Raw genomic sequence first — 20,382 nt, 5'->3', positions numbered from 1 at the left:
GGATATTAACTAACCCCTTATTGGTCATATCATTGGCAAAAACTTTCTCCCATTCAGTATGCTGTCTTTTCATTTTGTAGATGGTTTCCTTTGCTGTGCAAAAGCTTTAACTTTATTTAGGTCCCATTTGCTTATTTTTGCTTTTATTTCCTTTGCTTTAGGAGACAGATCCAATATTGCTACAAGTTATGTCAAAGAATGTTCTGCCTGTGTTTTCCTCTAGGAGTTTTATAGTATCCAGTCTAACATTTAGGTCTTTAATCCATTTTTTTAAATCCATTTTGAGTTTTTTAAATCAATATATAGTGTTAGAGAATGTTCTGATTTCATACTTTTACATGCAGCTGTTCAGTTTTCCAAGCACCACTTACTGAAGAGACTGTCTTTTCTCCATTGTATATTTTGCCTCCTTTGTCACAGATTGACCATAGTCTGTAGGTTTATTTCTGGGCTCTCTATTCTGTCCCATTGATCTATGTGTCTGTTTTTGTGCCAGTACCATACTGTTTTGATTACTGTAGCTTTGTAGTATAGTCTGAAGTCTAAACTACCATATGACTACCATATGACTACCATATGACCCAGCAATTCCACTCCTGGGTATATATCCGAAAAAAACAAAAACACTAATTCAAAAAGATACATGCACCCCAATGTTCATAGCAGTATTTACAACTGCCAAGATATGGGAGCAACCTAAGTGTCCATCAACAGATGAATATATATATACCACATCTTCTTCACACACACACACACACACACACACACACACACACACACACACACACACAATGGAATACTACTCAGACATAAAAAAGAATGAAATTTTGCCATTTGAAGCAACATGGATAGACTTTGAGGGCATTATGATAAGTGAAGTAAGTCAGACAAAGACAAATACTGTATGGTATCACTTATATGTGGGATCTAAAAAATACAACAAACTAGTGAATATAACAAAAAAAAAAACCCCACAGATTCACAGATATAGAGAACTAGCGGTTACCAGTGGGAAGAGAGAAGGGAGAGGGGCATTATGAGGGTAGGGGACTAAGAGATACAACCTATTAGGAATAAAATAAGCTACAAGGATATACTGTACTACATGGGGAATATAGCCAATATTTTATAATAACTATAAATGGAAATTAACCTTTAAAAATTTTGAATCACTATACTGTACACCTGTAACTTATACTGTACAGCAACTATACTCCAATTATAAAAAACAGACAAGGGGCTTCCCTGATGGCACAGTGGTTGAGAGTCCGCCTGCCGATGCAGGGGACACGGGTTCATGCTCCGGTCTGGGAAGATCCCACATGCCGCGGAGCGGCTGGGCCCGTGAGCCATGGCCGCTAAGCCTGAGAGTCCGGAGCCTGTGCTCCGCAACGGGAGAGGCCACAGCAGTGAGAGGCCCGCGTACCGCAAAAAAACAAAAACAAAACTACCAAGACTGATTGAAGAAGAAACAAGTCTGAATAGACCGATTACTAGTAAGGCGATTGAATCAGTAACCAAACTTCCAATGAAGAAAAGCACACGACCCAGATGGCTTCACCAGTGAAGTCTGCCAAACATCAAACTCTTTCAAAAACTCAAAGCAGAGGGAACACTCCCAAGCTCATTTTACAAAGCCAGCATCACCCTAATACTAAAGACAGAAAAGAACAGTACCAGAAAATAAAACTACAGATCAATATCCCTGGTGAACACAGATGCAACAATTCTCAATGACACACTAGCAGACCAAAATCAGCCCCATATTAAAAGGAACATTCACCATGATTAGGTGAGATTTATAGCTAGGATGCAAAGATGGTTCAATACATGCAAATCAATAAATGATATACCACATTAATAGAAGGAAAGAAAAAAATCATATGCTCATCTCAATAGATGCAAAAAAAGGAGTTGAGAAAATTCAACATTTGTTCTTGATAAAAACCCTTAACAAATTAGAAGAATTATTCCTCAACATAATAAAGGCCATGTATGACAAGCCCACTACTAACATGATACTCAATGGTGAAAGCTTGAAACTTATTCTCTAAGATCAGGAATAAGACAAGGATGCTCACTCTTGCCACTCCTATTCAATATAGTACTGGAAGTCCTGGCCGGAGCAATCAGGCAAGAAAAAAATAAAAGGCATCTGAGGGCTTCCCTGGTGGCACAGTGGTTGAGAATCTGCCTGCTAATGCAGGGGACACGGGTTCGAGCCCTGGTCTGGGAGGATCCCACATGCCGTGGAGCAACTAGGCCCATGAGCCACAACTACTGAGCCTGCGCGTCTGGAGCCTGTGCTCCACGACAAGAGAGGCCGTGATAGTGAGAGGCCCGCACACCGTGATGAAGAGTGGCCCCCACTTGCCACAACTAGAGATAGCCCTCGCACAGAAACAAAGACCCAACACAGCAAAAATACATTAATTAATTAATAAACTCCTACCCCCAACATCTTCTTAAAAAAAAAAAATTTTCTAATTTCCAAATTAGAAAGAAGTAAAACTGTCTCTATTTGCTGATGACATGATTTTATATATAGAAAATCCTAAAGACTTTAGCCAAAAAACCGTTAGATCTATTCATTGAATTCAGCAAAGTTACAGGATACAAAATTAACATACAAAAAATCAGTAGCATTTCTATACACTAACAAATTAGCTGAAAAAAAAAGAAAATAAACCCATTTACAATAGCATCCAAACAATAAAATACTTAGGAACAAACTTAACCAAAGAAGTGAAACATCTCTTCTCCGAAAGCTAAAAGATACTGACAAAGAAATCAAAGAAGATATATGTAAATGGAAACGTATCCAGTGTTCATGGAATGGATGAATTAATATGTTAAAATTGTCCACACTTACCCAAAGCCATATACTGATTCAACGCAATGCCTATCAATATTCCAGTGGCATTTTTTTTTTTACAGAAGCAGAAAAAGAATCCTAAAATTTATAATGAATGGCAAAAGACCCCAAATAGCCAAAGCAATCCTCAAGAAGAACAAAAAGCAGGAGGCATCACACACATCCAGACTTCCCGCTAATACTATAAAGCTACAGTAATTAAAACAGTACAGTAGTGACATAAAAACAAAGAGATCAGTGGAACAGTACTGACAGCCCAGAAGTAAACACAAGCACACACAGTCAAAACTAATATTTGACAAGGGAGTCAAGAATACTCAGTGGAGAAAAGACAGTCTCTCCAACAAATGGTGCTGAGATAATTGGATATTCATATATAAAAGAAAGAAACTAAACCCCTATATTACACCACTCACAAAAATTAACTTGAAATGGATTAAAGACTTAAATGTAAGACCCGAAACCATGAAACCCCTAGAAGAAAACATTGAAAATAAGCTTCTTAATATGGGTGTTGGCAATAATTCTTTGGATATGACACCTAAAGCACAGCAACAAAGTAAAAAATAAACAAGTGACACTACATCAAGCTAAAAAGCTTCTGCACAGCAAAGGAAACAACCAAGTGAAAAGACAACCTACGGAATGGGAAAAAAATATATGTAATAAGAGAATAGTATCCAAAATATATAAAGAACTCATTCAACTCAACAGCAAAACCCACAAATAATCCAATTAAAAAATAGGCAAAAGACATTAATACACTTTTTTCCAAAGAAGATATATGAAAGGCAAACAGGTACATGAAAATGCTCAACATCACTAGTCATTAGAGAAATGCAAATCAAAACCGCGAGTTATCACCTCACACCTGTTAGAATGACCATCATCAAAAATTGAGACAACAAATGTTAGTGAGGATGTGGAGAAAAGGGAACCCCTGTGCACTGTTAGTAGGACTGTAAACTGGTACAGCCACTATGGGAAACAGTATGGAGGATCCTCAAAGAATTAAAAATAGAGCTACTATATGATACAGCAATTCTATTTCTAGGAATATATCCTAAGGAAGTGAAAACACTATCTCAAAAAGATATCTGCACCCCATGTTTGTAGCGGCATATATTTACAATACCCAAGACATGAAAACAACCTTAGTATCCACTGATGTCCATTATTCATCAATGGATAAAGAAGTTGTGGGGTGTGTGTATAAATGATCTTAAAAAAAAACAACAACAACAAACAAACTCACAGAAAAAGAGATCGCATTTGTGGTTACCAGAAGTGGAGGTGGGGCAGGGGGCAGTGGCGGAATTGGATGAAGGCAGTCAAAAGGTACAAACTTCCAGTTACAAAGTAAGTACTAGGCATATGATGCATGTATAGGATGATGACTATAGGTAACACTGCTGTAGAATATACATGAAAGTTGTTTAAGAGAGCAAATCCAAAGGGTACTCATTACCAAAAGCAAAACAAAAAAAAAAACCTTTTTTGCTTTTTATTGTATATATGAGATGATGGAGGCTAACTAAACTTGTTGCAATAATCATTTCACAATATATGTAAGTCAAACTATTTTGCTGTACACATTAAACGTATACAGTAATATGTCAATTGTATCTCAATAAAACCTGAAAAATAAAAATGAGGCCGATTTAATATATGTGTATGTGAGTGTACACACATATATATATTACATATACATCCACAATGATATGTAAAGAACACCAAAATATGTGAAAAAAACACATATTAAGCAATGTGTATGGTACACTTTCATTTGTAGTTAGAGAGTAAAAAAGGGACATACACATATACATGTATGAATTTGTGCATGTAAAGACGATTTCTTTACAGTGATTACTTCTTGAGAAGAGGCCTACAAAGGCTAGCATAGAGGGACACTGATGTTTCACTGTATACCTCTCTGTATTATTTGAATTTTTAGGCCCTTTTTTTAGTACTTCTATTACTTTTTCGATAGAAGGTTTTTACTGTAAATATTAACACAAAATTGCTGTAATAATTGTTCTACCTAAATGGCTAGTTTCTAAGCACCCTACCAAATTTATTCTCTGCAATGGTTTTAAACTTTACCCTTCAATCACAGATCTCATAATTTCATTGTAAATCTTCTTCCACCAAAATAATAAAAATTTTGTAAATAATATAATAAAATCTAGCCAATTAAGGATCTCAATGAATGCTATTTTATTTCACAATCAGTTCCTTTCTTCAATATTAGAAATCTTCCATTTCTCCAACTTCAATAATAAGCCTAATAAGGACTTAATTTTTTTTTAATAAATACGGTTTACCATGCTAAAAATACTTTTGACACATGAAAGGTTTAAAAACATGATTTAGACTCTGATTCAGATTTCAGAACTGAGAGGGGCCTCAGAATCATTTAATTCTGCAAACAAAGCAACCAAAATCTGGGCATTAAGAGGGCTGCACAACGTCAGAATAGGGCAAAAACTGAGCTGAGCTCCTGGTCTGACCTCCATTACTCTGTCCTAATTAGCTTTTTTTTTTTTTTTTTTTTTTTTTTTAAGAAATAAAGCAGGTAGGTGAGGCAAAGGCAGGCCTTCTGGATTTGGGTTTCTGGAGAGTGAAAGGGCAAAAAAAAAACATTTAGAGCAGAGACCTAGCCACTGGAGTAAGGTATGGCAGGGAAAGATACAGGAAAAGGAATCTACGTAGCCAACACTACACAGCTCAATTCTCATTCTCAATCAACTAGGAAGGGTAAGGGAAGACAAAGCTGAATCAATTCTTACTTTTGAAAATGATTTACAGTGGAGGACAATATTATTTTTTTATCGACAAGAAACAAATACCTACTTGAGGGCAGCTCTAGGGCCAAGGGAATTTGAATGCCAATCTGTTACAAGAAAAACTATCAAAAGAAAAAGAAGTCTATTCAAACTTCATTTTAGAGCTCTATGATATTCAGGCTACTCAAATCATTCCCCAAAATCTTCAGAAATTTCTAAAAAGTGAGAGAAAGCCTTGTTAACAGTTTCATTATATTTTTCTGACAAGGTAATTCACTCTGTGCCAATTTAATGTTAAAACAGAGTTGGATTTTTTTTTTTTTTTTTTTTTTTGCGGTACGCGGGCCTCTCACTGTTGTGGCCTCTCCCGTTGCGGAGCACAGGCTCCAGACGCGCAGGCTCAGAGGCCATGGCTCACGGGCCTAGCCGCTCCGCGGCATGTGGATCTTCCCAGACAGGGGCACGAGCCCGTGTCCCCTGCATCGGCAGGCAGACTCTCAACCAGTGCGCCACCAGGGAAGCCCTAGAGTTGGATTTTTTAATGCATTAAAATGTGTGCCCTACAGCTTACTGGAGTATTTTAATAATTATGTGCATGCTATTACATTTATGATCTTTTCATAAAACTTAGTAGATAACTTTTCATTTAGTGATTAAGGATTCTTATGATAGTTAGCAATTCATGATATTTGCTTTATGACAGACTGTTGATCATATCTCTGACTAATCTGCTACTGCATCCTGAGATCGGGAATGCAACCCCAGCTGTAAGCCTTTCTTATGAGGGACAGAATCGGTGCCTTTACCTCCAGCCCCTACTGGAGGACAGTTCCAGGCCCGGTAAACAATGGTGCAGTTTGGCAGTCATTAACAGAAACTGCAAACTGGGGGAATCGCTAATGAAGTTGCTAACAAAGAACCACTGATACTCAATCAGTGATTCTCGAAGAGTGGTACAGGGACCCCTAAAGGTCTCTGAGACACTTTCGGGAGTTTTCAAGGTCAGAACTACTTTATAATACAACATTATTTGCTATTTTCACTCACTGTCATGAGTGTACAATGGAGCTTTCCAAAGGCTATATAACATGTGATATTATATAACGAAACATGTCAATATTTGGAAAGTGTGCCTAATGCAATGAACGAACATTTTCCAAATAACGAACATTTTCCAAATGACTAATCCATGATATTACAAAATCATTCATGGGTAAAACATTCATTCAAAGGAGAAGACCGATGGATTTTAAGGCGACAGAGTACAAAAAATTCTTTGACACGGTTTTAGATTCCACATTGCAACAAACCTTTGAGAACACCACTTACTAAGTTTTGATGTAGTATCAAAGAATATCCAGTTATCTGAAAAGCTTTTAAATATTCCTCCATTTTCTAACTCCTATAGACATCTGTGTGAGGCTGAATTTTCTTTTATTTATCAACCGTAACAACATATTGCAACAGATTGAATGCAGAAGCAGCTATGAGGACCCAGCTGTCCTCTATTAAGTATGACACTGAAGAAATTTGCAAATATATATCAATAAAATGATGCCACTCTTGTCCCAATTTATTTTGGGTTTAGAAAATAGATATTTTGCATTAAAAGATTTCATGATACCATTTAGTGAGTTATTGTTTATTTTAAATAAATTAAGAAATATTTTTGAATGTTCTCAATTTTAATTTCTAAAATGGTAAATATCAATAGGTATAGCCATATAAACAAAAGCTCCTGTGGTAATGGTGGGGGGGGATCTGCAATAATTTTTAAGAGTATAAAAGGGTCTTCAGAACAAAAAATTTGAGAATCACTGCATTATATAACTAAAAATATTTTACTGCTGCAAATGTTAGCACTTTAACAGTTTTTTGCAGCTTTTTTACAATTTGTTGCAGTTTTATTTAAATATTAATATATATAGCTATTAATATTAAAATAAACATATTTAACTGGGGCTGCTACTTTGATAGGACCCTACTCAATAAACTTATTGAAGTAAAAGCCTAAATGAAGGTATAAAGCCAACCCTAAATAAAGAAATAAACATGTAGTCTGATTTAGCTGTCTGTACCTTTGTACAGAGCTCAACAAATTTAACCCTATCAAGCAGCTCTTCATTCCTGGTATAAGGCCCAGGATCCGGCAGACCACGGGGCACAAGGCTGGTGAAAAACAACTGCTATGGGTGATTGATTGTCCCTACTCGTATTTTAAAAGGTTGTTTGTCTAACCATGTGTCCACTTCTAAACCACAGTACTCTTAAATTACTCAGACTATGCATTCTGTCACTTCCATCAACTAACAAAATAAACTTGTATCCAACTTACAGAGGGTGAAGAGGGAAGTTTTTCACAGCTCAACTATTTAGAGGTAACCTTGAAGAATGCTTCCCAGCCGCCCCTCGCCCCCCGACCCCCCAGGAAGAAAATATAACACAAGGGGAATAAGAATTGTGGCCTGAAATCCTTTCTGGGATAAGGCAATCTATAAACAAATAAACAAAGTTGCCTGTCACAAACTCCAGCTTAAGGACATATTCCTAAAATAAACAAACAACACCGTACAGATAGTCATCCTTAGTAAAGAATAGCACAAAACTTAAAGACAGCACTACTAGGATTTTACTGCAATTTCAAGGGACACTCGGGACTTTCTCAGGTTTTAGTTAATTTGCAAAATGAAACACCACAATTGAGCTCCTAGATTCCTCCCTTACCCTTAAAGTCAGTGGTACCGAGTCTGAAGAAAAAAGATTAACTTAGTGTTAAATAAAATTTGAAAAACTGAATGAGGCATGAGAACAAAAGCTAACAAAAGCTAAATTTCACACTAAATTAAGACACTCAATAGTAAATATTTTGAATTCTGGATTGATTACTGAGATTATGAAAGATAATTTTCTTTCAAAATGAAAACTTTAGGAAGTATCAAAACTTTAGGAAGTATGAAAAGGTAAGCTAAAAGCAGAGAATAATTACCCTCAGGTGGGTTGCAGAGGCTCCTCCATTCATAAGAGAGCTAGCTTGATATGACAGCTGACTTGAGATTGATTTGAGAGTAGGTTCATAATAACGTATTAAATGTTGATTCCAATATAATTTACAACAGAAATGAAGCAGTTTAGATCTCCCAAACAAACTTTGAGGCTTGGAGCTAATAAATTTAACATTCCTGAAACTTGCGAGTAAACTTCTAAAGCTAAGCCATTCCTTTATGTGCATTAAATAGTCATAATCCCTTGTGAAAATGATTTTTGCAATAAAAATGAGCTTTGAAATTTGAAAATAAAAGTTCAAAAATAATTTTCTCATCCAGAAAAAAATGAGACTATTTACAGTTGCTTCAAACAAAATGAAATATTTAGGTATAAATCTAACAAAACCTGTTTTGATCTGAATCCAGAAAATTAAAAAATGATGATGAAAGTAATCAAAAATGGAGAAATATACTGTGTTCAAGAATTGGAAGATTCGGGGCTTCCCTGGTGGACCAGTGGGTAAGACTCCATGCTCCCAATTCAGGGGGCCCAGGTTCGATCCCTGGTCAGGGAACTAGACCCCGCATACATGCTGCAACTAAGAGTTCACATGCCGCAACTAAGAGTTTGCATGGTGCAGCTAAGAGTTTGCATGCCACAACTAAGGGTCCGCATGCCGCACCTAAGAGTCCATATGCTGCAGCTAAAAGATCCCATGTGCCGCAACTAAGACCCAGTGCAGCCAAAATAAAAAAATAAAAAATAAATATACTAAAAAAATTGGAAGATTCAACATAATAAGGATGTCAATTCTCCACAAATTGATCCATGTTTAATGCAATTCTTATCAAAATCTCAGGAAGGTGTTGGTAGACAGAGACAAGTTTATTCTAAAGTTCATTTGGAAAGGCAGAGGACCTAGAGTAGCTAAAATAGGTAAAATTTTAAAAACAAAGCATAACATGAGATGAATCCCTCTACCATAATCATATATATACGGTTTACTATGTAGCCTGTAATGAGGAGAGTGTGGTATCGTCAGAGGGACAGACACATATATCAATAGAATAAAGAATCCAGAAACAGACCCACAAAAATAAGCCCAACTGATTTTTGACAAAGGTGCCAGATTCAGTGGAGGAAGAACAGTCTTTTCAACAAATGGTACTAGAGCAACTGGGCACTAAAAGGTGGGGAAAAAAAAAAATGAACCTCGACCTAAACCTCACAACTTATACAAAAATTAACTCAAAATGAATCATGGACTTTAAAACATAAAACCATAAAGCTTTTGGATAAAAACACAGTAGAAAATCTTTGGAGCTACAGACAAAGGGTACCAGGGATAGCAAAGAATTCTTAACTTGACACTAAAAAGCACAATCCATGAAAGAAAAATCTGATAAACTGGACCACATCAAAATTTAAAACCTTTCTTCTGAAAGACCCTGTGAAGAGGATGAAAAGACAAGCTACAAACTGGGAGAAAATATTTGCAAACCACGTATCTGACAAAGAACCTGCATTTAGTATATATATAAAGAACTATCAAAATTCAACAGTAAAAGCACAAACAATCCAATGAGAAATATAGGCAAAAAACAAACAAAATGAATAGGATTTTCTGATGGCAAATAAGCATATAAAAAGATGTTCAACATCATTAGCCATTAGGAATAATGCAAGTTAAAACCAAGAAATAGTGCTAAAAACCTGTAAGAATGGCTAAAATTTTAAAAAGTGATAACACCAAATGCTGGCAAGGATGTGGAGAAAGTGGATCACTTATACATTGCTGGTAAAAATGTAAAATGGTACTGCTGCTCTACAAAAGAGAAAGGCGGTTTCTTACAAAACGTGTGCTTATCGTACAATCCATCAAGTATACTTTCATGCATATATTCCAGAGAAATGAAAATTTATGTTCACACAAAAATCTGTACATGAATGGTCATAACAGCTTTATTAGGTAATAGCTAAAAACTGCAAACAATCCAAATGCCCTTCAACGGGATATACCATAACACTCTGTTGTATATCCATGCCATGGAATACTACCTGGGAATAAAAAAAGGAACACGCTATTGATATATGCAACAACTTGGATGGAGCTCAAGGGAAAAAATGAAATCTGCCAACCGCAAAAGGTTAAATACTGTATGATTCCAGTATTTATATTACATTCTTAAAATGATGAAATTATAGAAACGGTGAACAGATCAGTGGATGCCACAGATCACAGAGCTGGGGAAGCCACGAAGGTAACTGTGCCTATAAGTTGGTAACACAAGTTCCCTGTGATGGAACTGTTCTGCATCTTGACCACGGTGATGGTCACATGAATCTACACGTGATAAAATTGCATAGAACTAAATACACACACACACACACACACACACACACACACACACAGAAACAAGTCCAGGTAAAACTGGTGAAATCTGAATAAGGTTGATGAGTTGTATCAATGTATTACCACCAATTTCCTAACTGCAATATTATATTGTAAGTATGCTATATGTTGCCACTGGAGAAACTGGATGAAGGATCTATGCGATCTCTCTACATAATGTTGTTAAAACTTCATGTCAACCTAAATTAACCAAAAATAAAGTTTTTTTAAATTTCTTAACTCCACTAAGAAAAAAAAGTAAGAATTGAGGACACTATACAGTTAACAAGTATTTCAAAGACTTATCATCACAGATGACTGATTTTCAGCTCTCAAGTGGGTAGCCACATAATTCAACTCCATCTACAACTCAGAAACCACAGACTTATTCCATTTTTCCTCTCTTCCTTCTTTCTCTTCCCTCCTCTACCACTCCATCAACCCCCTTCCTAACTGGCTATAAGAGAGAACTGCAGTATGTGTATGTGTGTGTGTGTGTGTGTGTGTGTGCATGCGTACTGCAACTCCGTGTTCTCTCTAGTTTTATATAAACACGCACAGAGGTGTGGGTTGTTTTCAACCATACTTATTAATTAGCATTCTGTGCTCTTGGTTCCTAATTTTAAAATCCATTATGTGGCACATTTTATACTTCCCTTTAAAAATAATTAAAATGTCAGCTATTTGTTTATGACAATAGTTGCTTCCATCCCTACCCCCACCCCACTACATAGGAAAGTGGTCCTTAAAAAAAAGTTTTCGTATGTTGCTCTGAAGTTCGAGTTGATCACTGGTGGAACCTATACAATAAGATATCTTCTGTGCACTGAAACAGAAGTTAATGATTGCTAATTTTGGAGAATAAGCTAGGCACTTTTTCTGGTCACTGATATACACTCCATTTAATAAGCCACTGTCTCTGGGCATGGCATTGGTAGATTGAGCCTGGCATACTATACAGACTACGAAGTACTATTATCATACCATGTACTAAAAACATCTAATTAATACACTGCAGAAAGCTAGTTTATTTATAGTTCTGACTTTCCCTTGCTCAGAGAGCTCTCACAGCAGGCATTATTCTCATACTTTTTCCCTAGCTTTGCTTTCTAAACTACTTTGTCAATTCTAAGTAATTCTAAGCCCTGACTCAGGGCTTCTGTTTGATACACACACACACACACACACACACACACACACACACACACACACACACACACACACACACACACACACAGCACCACATTTCAGTGGATGTTTAACTCCGTGGATCTTAGTCACTTGCGGAAAATATAATATTTGATTTGAGATATATATGTGTGTGTGTGTGGGTGTGGGTGTGGGTGTGTGTATGTATCTCACAGGTATCATCTAATATAAGTTTTCCATATAACAGTCATGGGGTAGGACTCTTTTCCTCTCTAATTATAAGAAAAAAATATTTTTATAAGATCTGCTGTATTCTCAGACCATTAACTCAACATCATTCCACCCACCTCTCACATCAGTTTTTATTTGGGGGAGTAGAGGCACACCCTGTCCCAAAATATATCTTTCACAAATGTTCAAAGAAATAAAAACAGAAAGTATTATTCATGTGGCATTTCTTACACAATGGCCCCAAAATGTCAGTTTTCTACACTATAGCTCTTATAGTATCATTTTCAATTTCAGAGAAACAATCACATAATCAAATAGTATATTTCCCCCAAATGGCCAAGATCCATGGAATTAAATATCCATTAACATGTGGCCCATTAATGTGCACAATCCTTTACATCTTGCTCTTAAAGATAAAATCTTAAGTTTTTCCTAATCTCTTACTCAGAAAGGTAATACCAAAAAAATAGTTTTCATTTCCAAGCAATGCAGAACTGCAATAAGCAGTCTTAAAAGAGCACATTAAATGCCCAATGAAGAATAACACAAAACAGCACAATTAGAAACTGTAGAAATTTTACCTTAATTCTTCTCTCGGTGTCATCTAATTTTAACTCTGCTGAAACGAGTTTCTTTGCTAAGTCATCTCGTTCAGGTAGGTGTCTAGCTTCAGAGATCTTTTTCAGTTTCTGTAAGGAAAGTTTTGTCCTAAATAGTTCACCTTCTGTATCTTTCACCCTTTTCTCAGTTGCCCGTTCTTTCTCTCGAGATTTTCTTAAGCGTTCTTTGAGTGCTGTAATCTCATTGTTATGACGAGCAATAAGTTGTGAGATTTCATTTTCTGTATCTTCAAACTTATTCAGGGCTTTCTCCTGCCGATACTGAAGCCTTTTCAAAGCCTTATTTTCTTTTAGCAGCTCAGCTAACTTGACCTGGAGTTCAGTTACTTCATTCTGCAATTCATTGATTTTTAGCAGTCTTGCAGAAAGAACCCGTTTTGTAACAAGATCAGTATCTTTCCGAAGTGGCTCCCTATTGAGGCCCTGGGAGTGAAATCCCGCTGGGACTCCCCTTCTGTTTGGTGGACCCTTAGGGCTTGGTTTCCTAGGGACTAAAAAAGAAACAGTAATAATGTAAAGTGAAAGCTGTACCAGATGTAGTATTATTTACTCATCCTAACACAAGTGGATCCACAACATTCTTTAGTTATCTTGTTTCCTTAAAAAATGATTTTACAATATTTAATTAGATATCAGGTTTTACCTAGAGCTCTTAATATAATGGTTTTATAAGAAAGGTTTGAAATCTTTTAAGAAAGTTCAAGAATTATATTCTGATCCAGCAAAATAATATCCCCATAGTTTATAGGGAATTATTTTACCATTTTTAACTTTACAGATAAGATAGCCAGCCAGCATTTGAACACAGGCACCGTCAGCACTAGCATGGTGCCTAATAAATACTGGACAAAATATTGTGATACTCAAGTCATTTGTCCCAAGATATTTGGGATCATTATTTAAAATGTGGAAATGTATGGGTTCTTTAAATTAGTTAGAAATCTTTATTTGGGGAAAGAGGATGACAACATGACAGCAAGAAGATTTGCGACTCAGATTTACCACTTAATAAATCCTTGAGCAATTCAACTTAAACCTTTTCCAGGTCTATCTTCCCTACCCACAGAATGAGGATAACAACTCATTTGTTGTCGTGAGGATTAACTGAAGTTTGCATGTAAAACAGAAAGTTCTCCACAAATATTCTCTGTCAGCGACAAAAACTTAATCCCAGGTATCAGTGATTGGAAACAGAAAACACTTCAGCAGTACAGGTGTGATTCTAAATGCTTTCTCAGAGGCTTTCTTTTGTGTGATGTTCGAATCAAAAACATCTGGCATAATTTAAGAACAAGATAAACAAAAAACTCCACCCTAAAAAGTACAAGCATGTGAAATCTTTAAAGTTAACTAATACACATTAATCACAATATTTCACAAAAATTTGGAATTTTTTTTTTTTCTTTTTACTAAAAGTTCATTAAACTTAAGCCTCAATATACAAAGCACCTGCCCTTTAAAAGAGGCATCTGGAAGTCTGCCACAGTTGAGAATAACGAACTTTAATCTCCAAGGTGACTGCATTTTTTCAAGAAGGAAATGCATTCCAGAGGGAAAAAAAAAATGAAGAAAAACTAGAAAATCCTACCCATTTCCCTACCCATTTTACCAGCCATGGATACCCTGATTTCATTATGTAAACAAGGGTAAGAGTAATATTTACAATTTAACACTATAAAGTTTCATTAAAGAGATGGAAGTTTTATAGAAGCTATTTTGAATGTGTAACTGATTTGGGATTGCAGCTCTATAAATGCTTGAATATATGAAAGGAAGTGGTAATAAAAAGAAATGAGGGAAAACCTACTTGTAACTCTGAAACTATGCTATCCAATATAGTAGTCACTAGCCACATGTGCCTACTGAGAAACTTGAAATGTGGGTGGTCCAAACTGAGACACCCCGTAACTATGAAATACATACCAGATTTCAAACACTTAGTTTAAAAAAAAAAAGGAATGCAGAATATTCCACACACTATGTTTTATATTAACTATATTTAGAAATGATAATATTTTGGATATGTTGGGTTAAATAAAATATATTATTAAAATTAATTCCACCTGCTTTTCTTTTTAAATGTGGCAGTAAAAAATTGTATATGTGGCTTGCATTTGCGACTTGCATTATATTTCCATTGGAGAGATTGCTCCAGTTTTAAATTGGAGCACCCATCATTTCAATTCTCTTTCTTTCCCAACATACTGAATTAATAGAGTTTTAGTATCTATATGCTATTATAGAATATGTATTCAGCTCTTGGAGTGACAGAAACTTTATACATAAAAATGACTGTACATAAGGATGAATGTTAATCATTCCAAATCTCTGATTTTTATGTATAAAATTATATTGCTCAGCAAACAAGACTTCATACAAATGGAAACTTAATTTGAAAAGTTAAAGCCTAGATATTATACGAATCAGGATAAAAATTTTCCACTAATATTTTATTGAACAATTTAGCCAGACAGAAAGGGCTTCCACAACGAACTTTTGACATCCTAAAAATCTGAACATTGATTTTTAGCATATTCTATTAGTACATCTACAAACAAAGTACACTTAACCAGAACTCAAAAATATTTCTTAGCGTTCATCTACCTCTTTCATTTTTAAAACTATCAAGATGAAATACAGGGCTAATAGGAGTCAGAACAAAGATGACTTATTGTTGTGTATATCATTCTTCATCTCCCCCTTGTTAAGTCACCACCAAAAAGAGGGTGGGCAAATAACTGCTTTTTTCCTTCCGTCAGGTGTTAAAATTACGGTATGACTCATTTAAAAAACATGTAACGAAGATAAACTATGCATCTACCAAAAACTCAGTGTTCATATTATTGATAAAACAAGAAATAGAATAAGTATGTAATATGTAATACACAAAGATGCATAAATTTTAAATTTTATTATCATATAACTTCTGATAGAGCACAAATTTTACTTCTGATAGAGCACAAATAACTTCTGATAGAGCACAAATAAAGCATGCTGAAATTTAAAAGGAGGAAGAATATGTTATCAAACATGAAATTCCACAAATTCAAGTGTTAAAGATGCTTTTTTAATCACATTTGTTCTTTCCTTAATTTAGTCTACACTGATGATTGTGACTTAAACCAAAAGGAATTAACTTAGTGTTTAAGGAAAGTTATCAGTTTGGTTATGTTGTTTGATCTGAGGTAGACAAATTACCACAGATTTTAATTCAAAAGATAATGCAAAGCAGAAAACAGTACAAGTCAGATTGAAGACAATAACCGAAATTTTTCTGGGTGATATTAGAACTGTTTCTCATAGCTTTTTCTCAATTATCTTCTTAAATAAGATAAGGCGTAAGAAGTTCTGACTCCTTAATTGGGTAGCCTCCTAAACTGCTTCTGGGTAACAAGTGAAAAAGTATTCTTGCCAGTAATTCCCAAGGTATGTAAATGATTTCTTGGGAATAAATAGTCATTTTCTAAGGTTCAATCCTAAGGTCTGTTTGTTCTTAATTATATAGCAAAAGTTTAATATCAGATCATGTTCTCAGCCACAAAATCAAAACAAGAAAACTGCACTGAGACAGATTTGGAGGAAGAGACTAAGAAACCTGCAGCATTGTACTTGCAGGACAAACAGACAGACAAACAGAAGAAGAAAATGCACCCAAATTGTTCAAAGTATCAACATCCCTGGGAAGCTATATCAGGGATCCATGAGAGGGCTGCTTTCAAAAGGAACATACACTCTTCTGAAAAAGCAAATGTTACTTTTCAAAGTAAAATCTGTAAAGGCAAATTTAATCAAACTCCTGATTAAAACTTTTCAATAGCTAACTATTCTCCTGTACAGAAACAGTCAATATCTTAACACAAGATTCCAGGTGTTTCATTGCCTTGCCCCTGTTTTCCTTTTCAACTCCCAAACTTACCACTCCCTGCCTTGCAATCTTACCATTCTAAGCTACTGCTGTTATATTGTGCTGTATTTATTAACATATATTATAAAACCTCATTTACCTTAGCTTACTTTTCTATGATATACTCATACTCCTTACATATTTTGTTACTAAGTACACCAGGGTTTTCTTGACCAGGGATTTATTAAGATGAAGAAGAGATTTCTAGAACATTATCTAGTCAAATATATATTAATAACTAGTTCCAGACTAGTAACATTTTAGTTAGAAAAATTATTTCTAATGATTTATGTTGTTTCCATTATAACACAGCTTAATAGAAAACAGACTGGTGGACCCAAGCCCCAAATTCCAATTCTAGGCTGAATTTGAACTTTTGTAATAAGTAGGGAAAGTAATTTTACTCAATCTATAAAAATGCCCCTTAACCACTTTATATCAATGCTTCTCACTACTTTTTGAAATTGAAGATAAAGGAAGGTCCACGTGTTTTGTGGGGCTTTTTGTGGTTTTTTTGCCTTTACAGTACCTCACAAACTCCAAGATAATCATTTATTTAGGAACAAGAGAAAACAAAATGAGAAGCCTCAGTTATGGTTCTTTCTTTGGTATACCGTATGACTTTGAATATAACAAAGGATAATACACAGTACCATAAGCAACATTTATAAAAATATATCCTATTCTAAATGTAAATCATCCCATTTCCATGCACATATCCATATACATATTAATAGAAGCGTTTCATTCATACATGTTTTCCTTAAGCATTCAAAATGAATTTTCTAGATCTACTGGACTTTTTTAAAGGACGCTTACCTTGATGACACACTTGGCTGTCTGAAATTTGTTTTTTAGGATTTTTTCTCTTAATACTTGCCGGTGAGGACGGATGGACCAGCGATGACCGGCCAGAAGACTGTGGTGTAGCTCCAAAATCAGATGAACAGTAAGAGTAATAATGTCTGCCTGCCTTACTTTCTTTACCAGTACCTGGACTTCTTTCTCTTTCCCCCATGGCTTTGAAAAATGGCCTCTATTCACATAATTTCACAGATTCTTTTCTTCAGAAAAATCCATGGCAATCCTGAAGAGCATTTTTTAGAGTCTTCAGATCCCGGGGATAATATTCATGTATGTGCAATTTGTTTTCTCTCTGTATCTGTGGTCCACAATTCACAGGAGGGACCAGAAAGTACACTTTTTCCCCTACAATTAAGGAAGGGGGAAGGAAACTCATCATATTTCATGAAATAGATTTCTACAGTTAATTACAATGAAATATACTAAAAGCAAAATAATATACTGCTTATAATTTTTAAAAGAGGCTGTAATTTAATTCATCTGTATTTTCACACAGTTGTTTACAGTATTTGGAGAAAAGACAAACTGTCATAGCCTAGACAGAGAACATATAAAGTACCTGACATATACTTGCTTCTGAATAAATGTTAACTGCACTTGACTCCCTTGAATCTTAAGATTTAAAATAAACACAAGTGCTGATTTTTAACAGGTGAATTATGATCAAATCACCAATTTCTTTCTTTTTTGGGGGGGTGGGGTGTTGGGGGATGGTGGTAAAGGACAAGACTGCTAACAAAACCAAAGAAAAATATCTAAAATTGCATAAAAATGTAAAACTGAAAGTATGTAAAAAAATTAATCAAATTAAAGCACCTGATGAAAAAACATTTGCAACATGACAGAAAAATGGATACCACCCTTAACAATAAATACCTCATATCATGCCGTAAGAAAAATATGAAGTCCAAAGATAAATGGCAAATACATATTAAGACCCACAGCAAGCAATACAAACTATAGGCACATAATAACATTCAGCCTCAGATACCATTTTTAAACCTATCAAATTGTCACAGATTTCTCAACACTCAATGCTTCCAGAATGGCTGTCAAGAAAATACTGGCAAAAAAGTTGGCAAAATATATTAAAACTTTAATTATGCTTTTAACCTTTGATCTGATAATTCCATTGCCGGACACCAAGAAAATTACCCTAAAAATAGGGGGAAAGTTTATGCACAAATATTTAATGCAGTACAATTAAAAAAAAAAACCAAAAAAGGAAGCAACCTAATCTAACCACTGCAAAATAACTAACAAAATTAAGGAAAGTATTGAAAAAATCAATATAGCCTAGTATCATGCAACTGTTAGAAATGTTTACAGAAAGTTTGTGTTAACAACAAAGATGCTTATACTATTACAGTAAAAGGAAAAATTCAAACTGGTGTATAAATATGATCTCAACTACACACAGTCATTGAAAAATACTGAAAACACTGAGTATTCTTTTTAACTGAACTCAGGAACTGAAAAAAAATTGCAAACCAAGGTATACATAATATACCAAAATAACGTCTGGAATTGGATTACTTTTATAATTATAATTGTTCTTAATATTTACAAGAAATGAAAAGCCCATTGATGAAATTAGTGTTAAAAGTATATACTAGTAATAAATGAAAATGACACATGCACAAGGTAGCACTACTACTATTCATGTAGCACTTTTGTAGTGGCAAAGGACTAAAACAATCAAAATGACCATCAATAGGGAACTGGCTGCATACACTGTAAACCTCCACACAGTGAATGAAGTACAGTACTATGAAGCTATTAAAGGAATGCGGATTACCTCTGTATATTCTCTGCAGTCTGAAGTGATCTCTAGAATATATTAAGGAAGAGGGAGAAAAGCATGTATAGTACGCTACCACTGAATGAAGAAGGAGGGTTATAAATTTATATACACAACTTTTTATATTTTTAAAAAGTAGAAGAACAAATTAAATAATGAACAAACAATGGGTTCTCTAGGGCAGGGCTGTCCAACAGAACATTCAGCAAGAATGGAAATGTTCTAAAATCTGTTCAGTATGATAGCTAGCCACATGTAGCTACTGAACACCTGAAATGTGGCAAGTGTGAATGAAGAACTAATTTTTAATTATGCTGAATTTTAATTAATTTAAATGTTAAAAGCCGCATGCACTAGTGCTTAGCTGATTGGACAGTATAGCTGTAGAGGAAAGCAGGAAGCAGAGTTCAGGGATAGGGATAGGAGTTAGACTTCTTTATCTATAACTTTTGTAGACTCAACTTTGGAAATAATAATTTTTAGAAATTAGATTTTTTAAAAAGCATTTCCTATGAATCCAAAGAAAATGAAACAAATAAATGTAACTATATATACAGTTGGTGGCAAAACCACACAGATTAACCAGTTCTAATGACTTTAAAACACAATCCCTAGTGAGATATATCCTACTGACAAAAAGGTACAAAATTTTTCTAAAAACTAGTTTCAATAATCACATTGTTGGCATTGTTATTCTCAGGCTACTACATGTGCACTGTGAGATAAAGCAAACAAGTAATTACATTGGTTCGGTTAGGTATTAGAATTTTCTAAA

General features: G+C 35.0%; 1 protein-coding gene across 2 annotated transcripts in view; it reads right to left on the bottom strand.

The window, feature by feature from the left end:
- The window catches only part of LCA5 (lebercilin LCA5), a 64,068-nt gene extending 45,869 nt beyond the window's left edge, over positions 1-18,199 (bottom strand). For both annotated transcript variants that reach the window (XM_060167475.1, XM_060167476.1), the window contains exons 1-2: positions 17,762-18,199; positions 13,000-13,529 (exon numbers count right to left, since the gene is read on the bottom strand). In XM_060167475.1, the coding sequence (XP_060023458.1) occupies positions 13,000-13,529; positions 17,762-17,960 (729 nt within the window). In that variant the 5' untranslated portion in view covers positions 17,961-18,199. The remainder of the gene's footprint in view (positions 1-12,999; positions 13,530-17,761) is intronic.
- Between the last annotated feature and the right edge of the window lie 2,183 nt (positions 18,200-20,382).

The sequence above is a fragment of the Lagenorhynchus albirostris genome, chromosome 12 (genome assembly GCF_949774975.1).
Source record: "Lagenorhynchus albirostris chromosome 12, mLagAlb1.1, whole genome shotgun sequence".
NCBI lineage: Eukaryota > Metazoa > Chordata > Mammalia > Artiodactyla > Delphinidae > Lagenorhynchus > Lagenorhynchus albirostris.
This window is presented reverse-complemented; position numbering and strand designations above follow the sequence as displayed.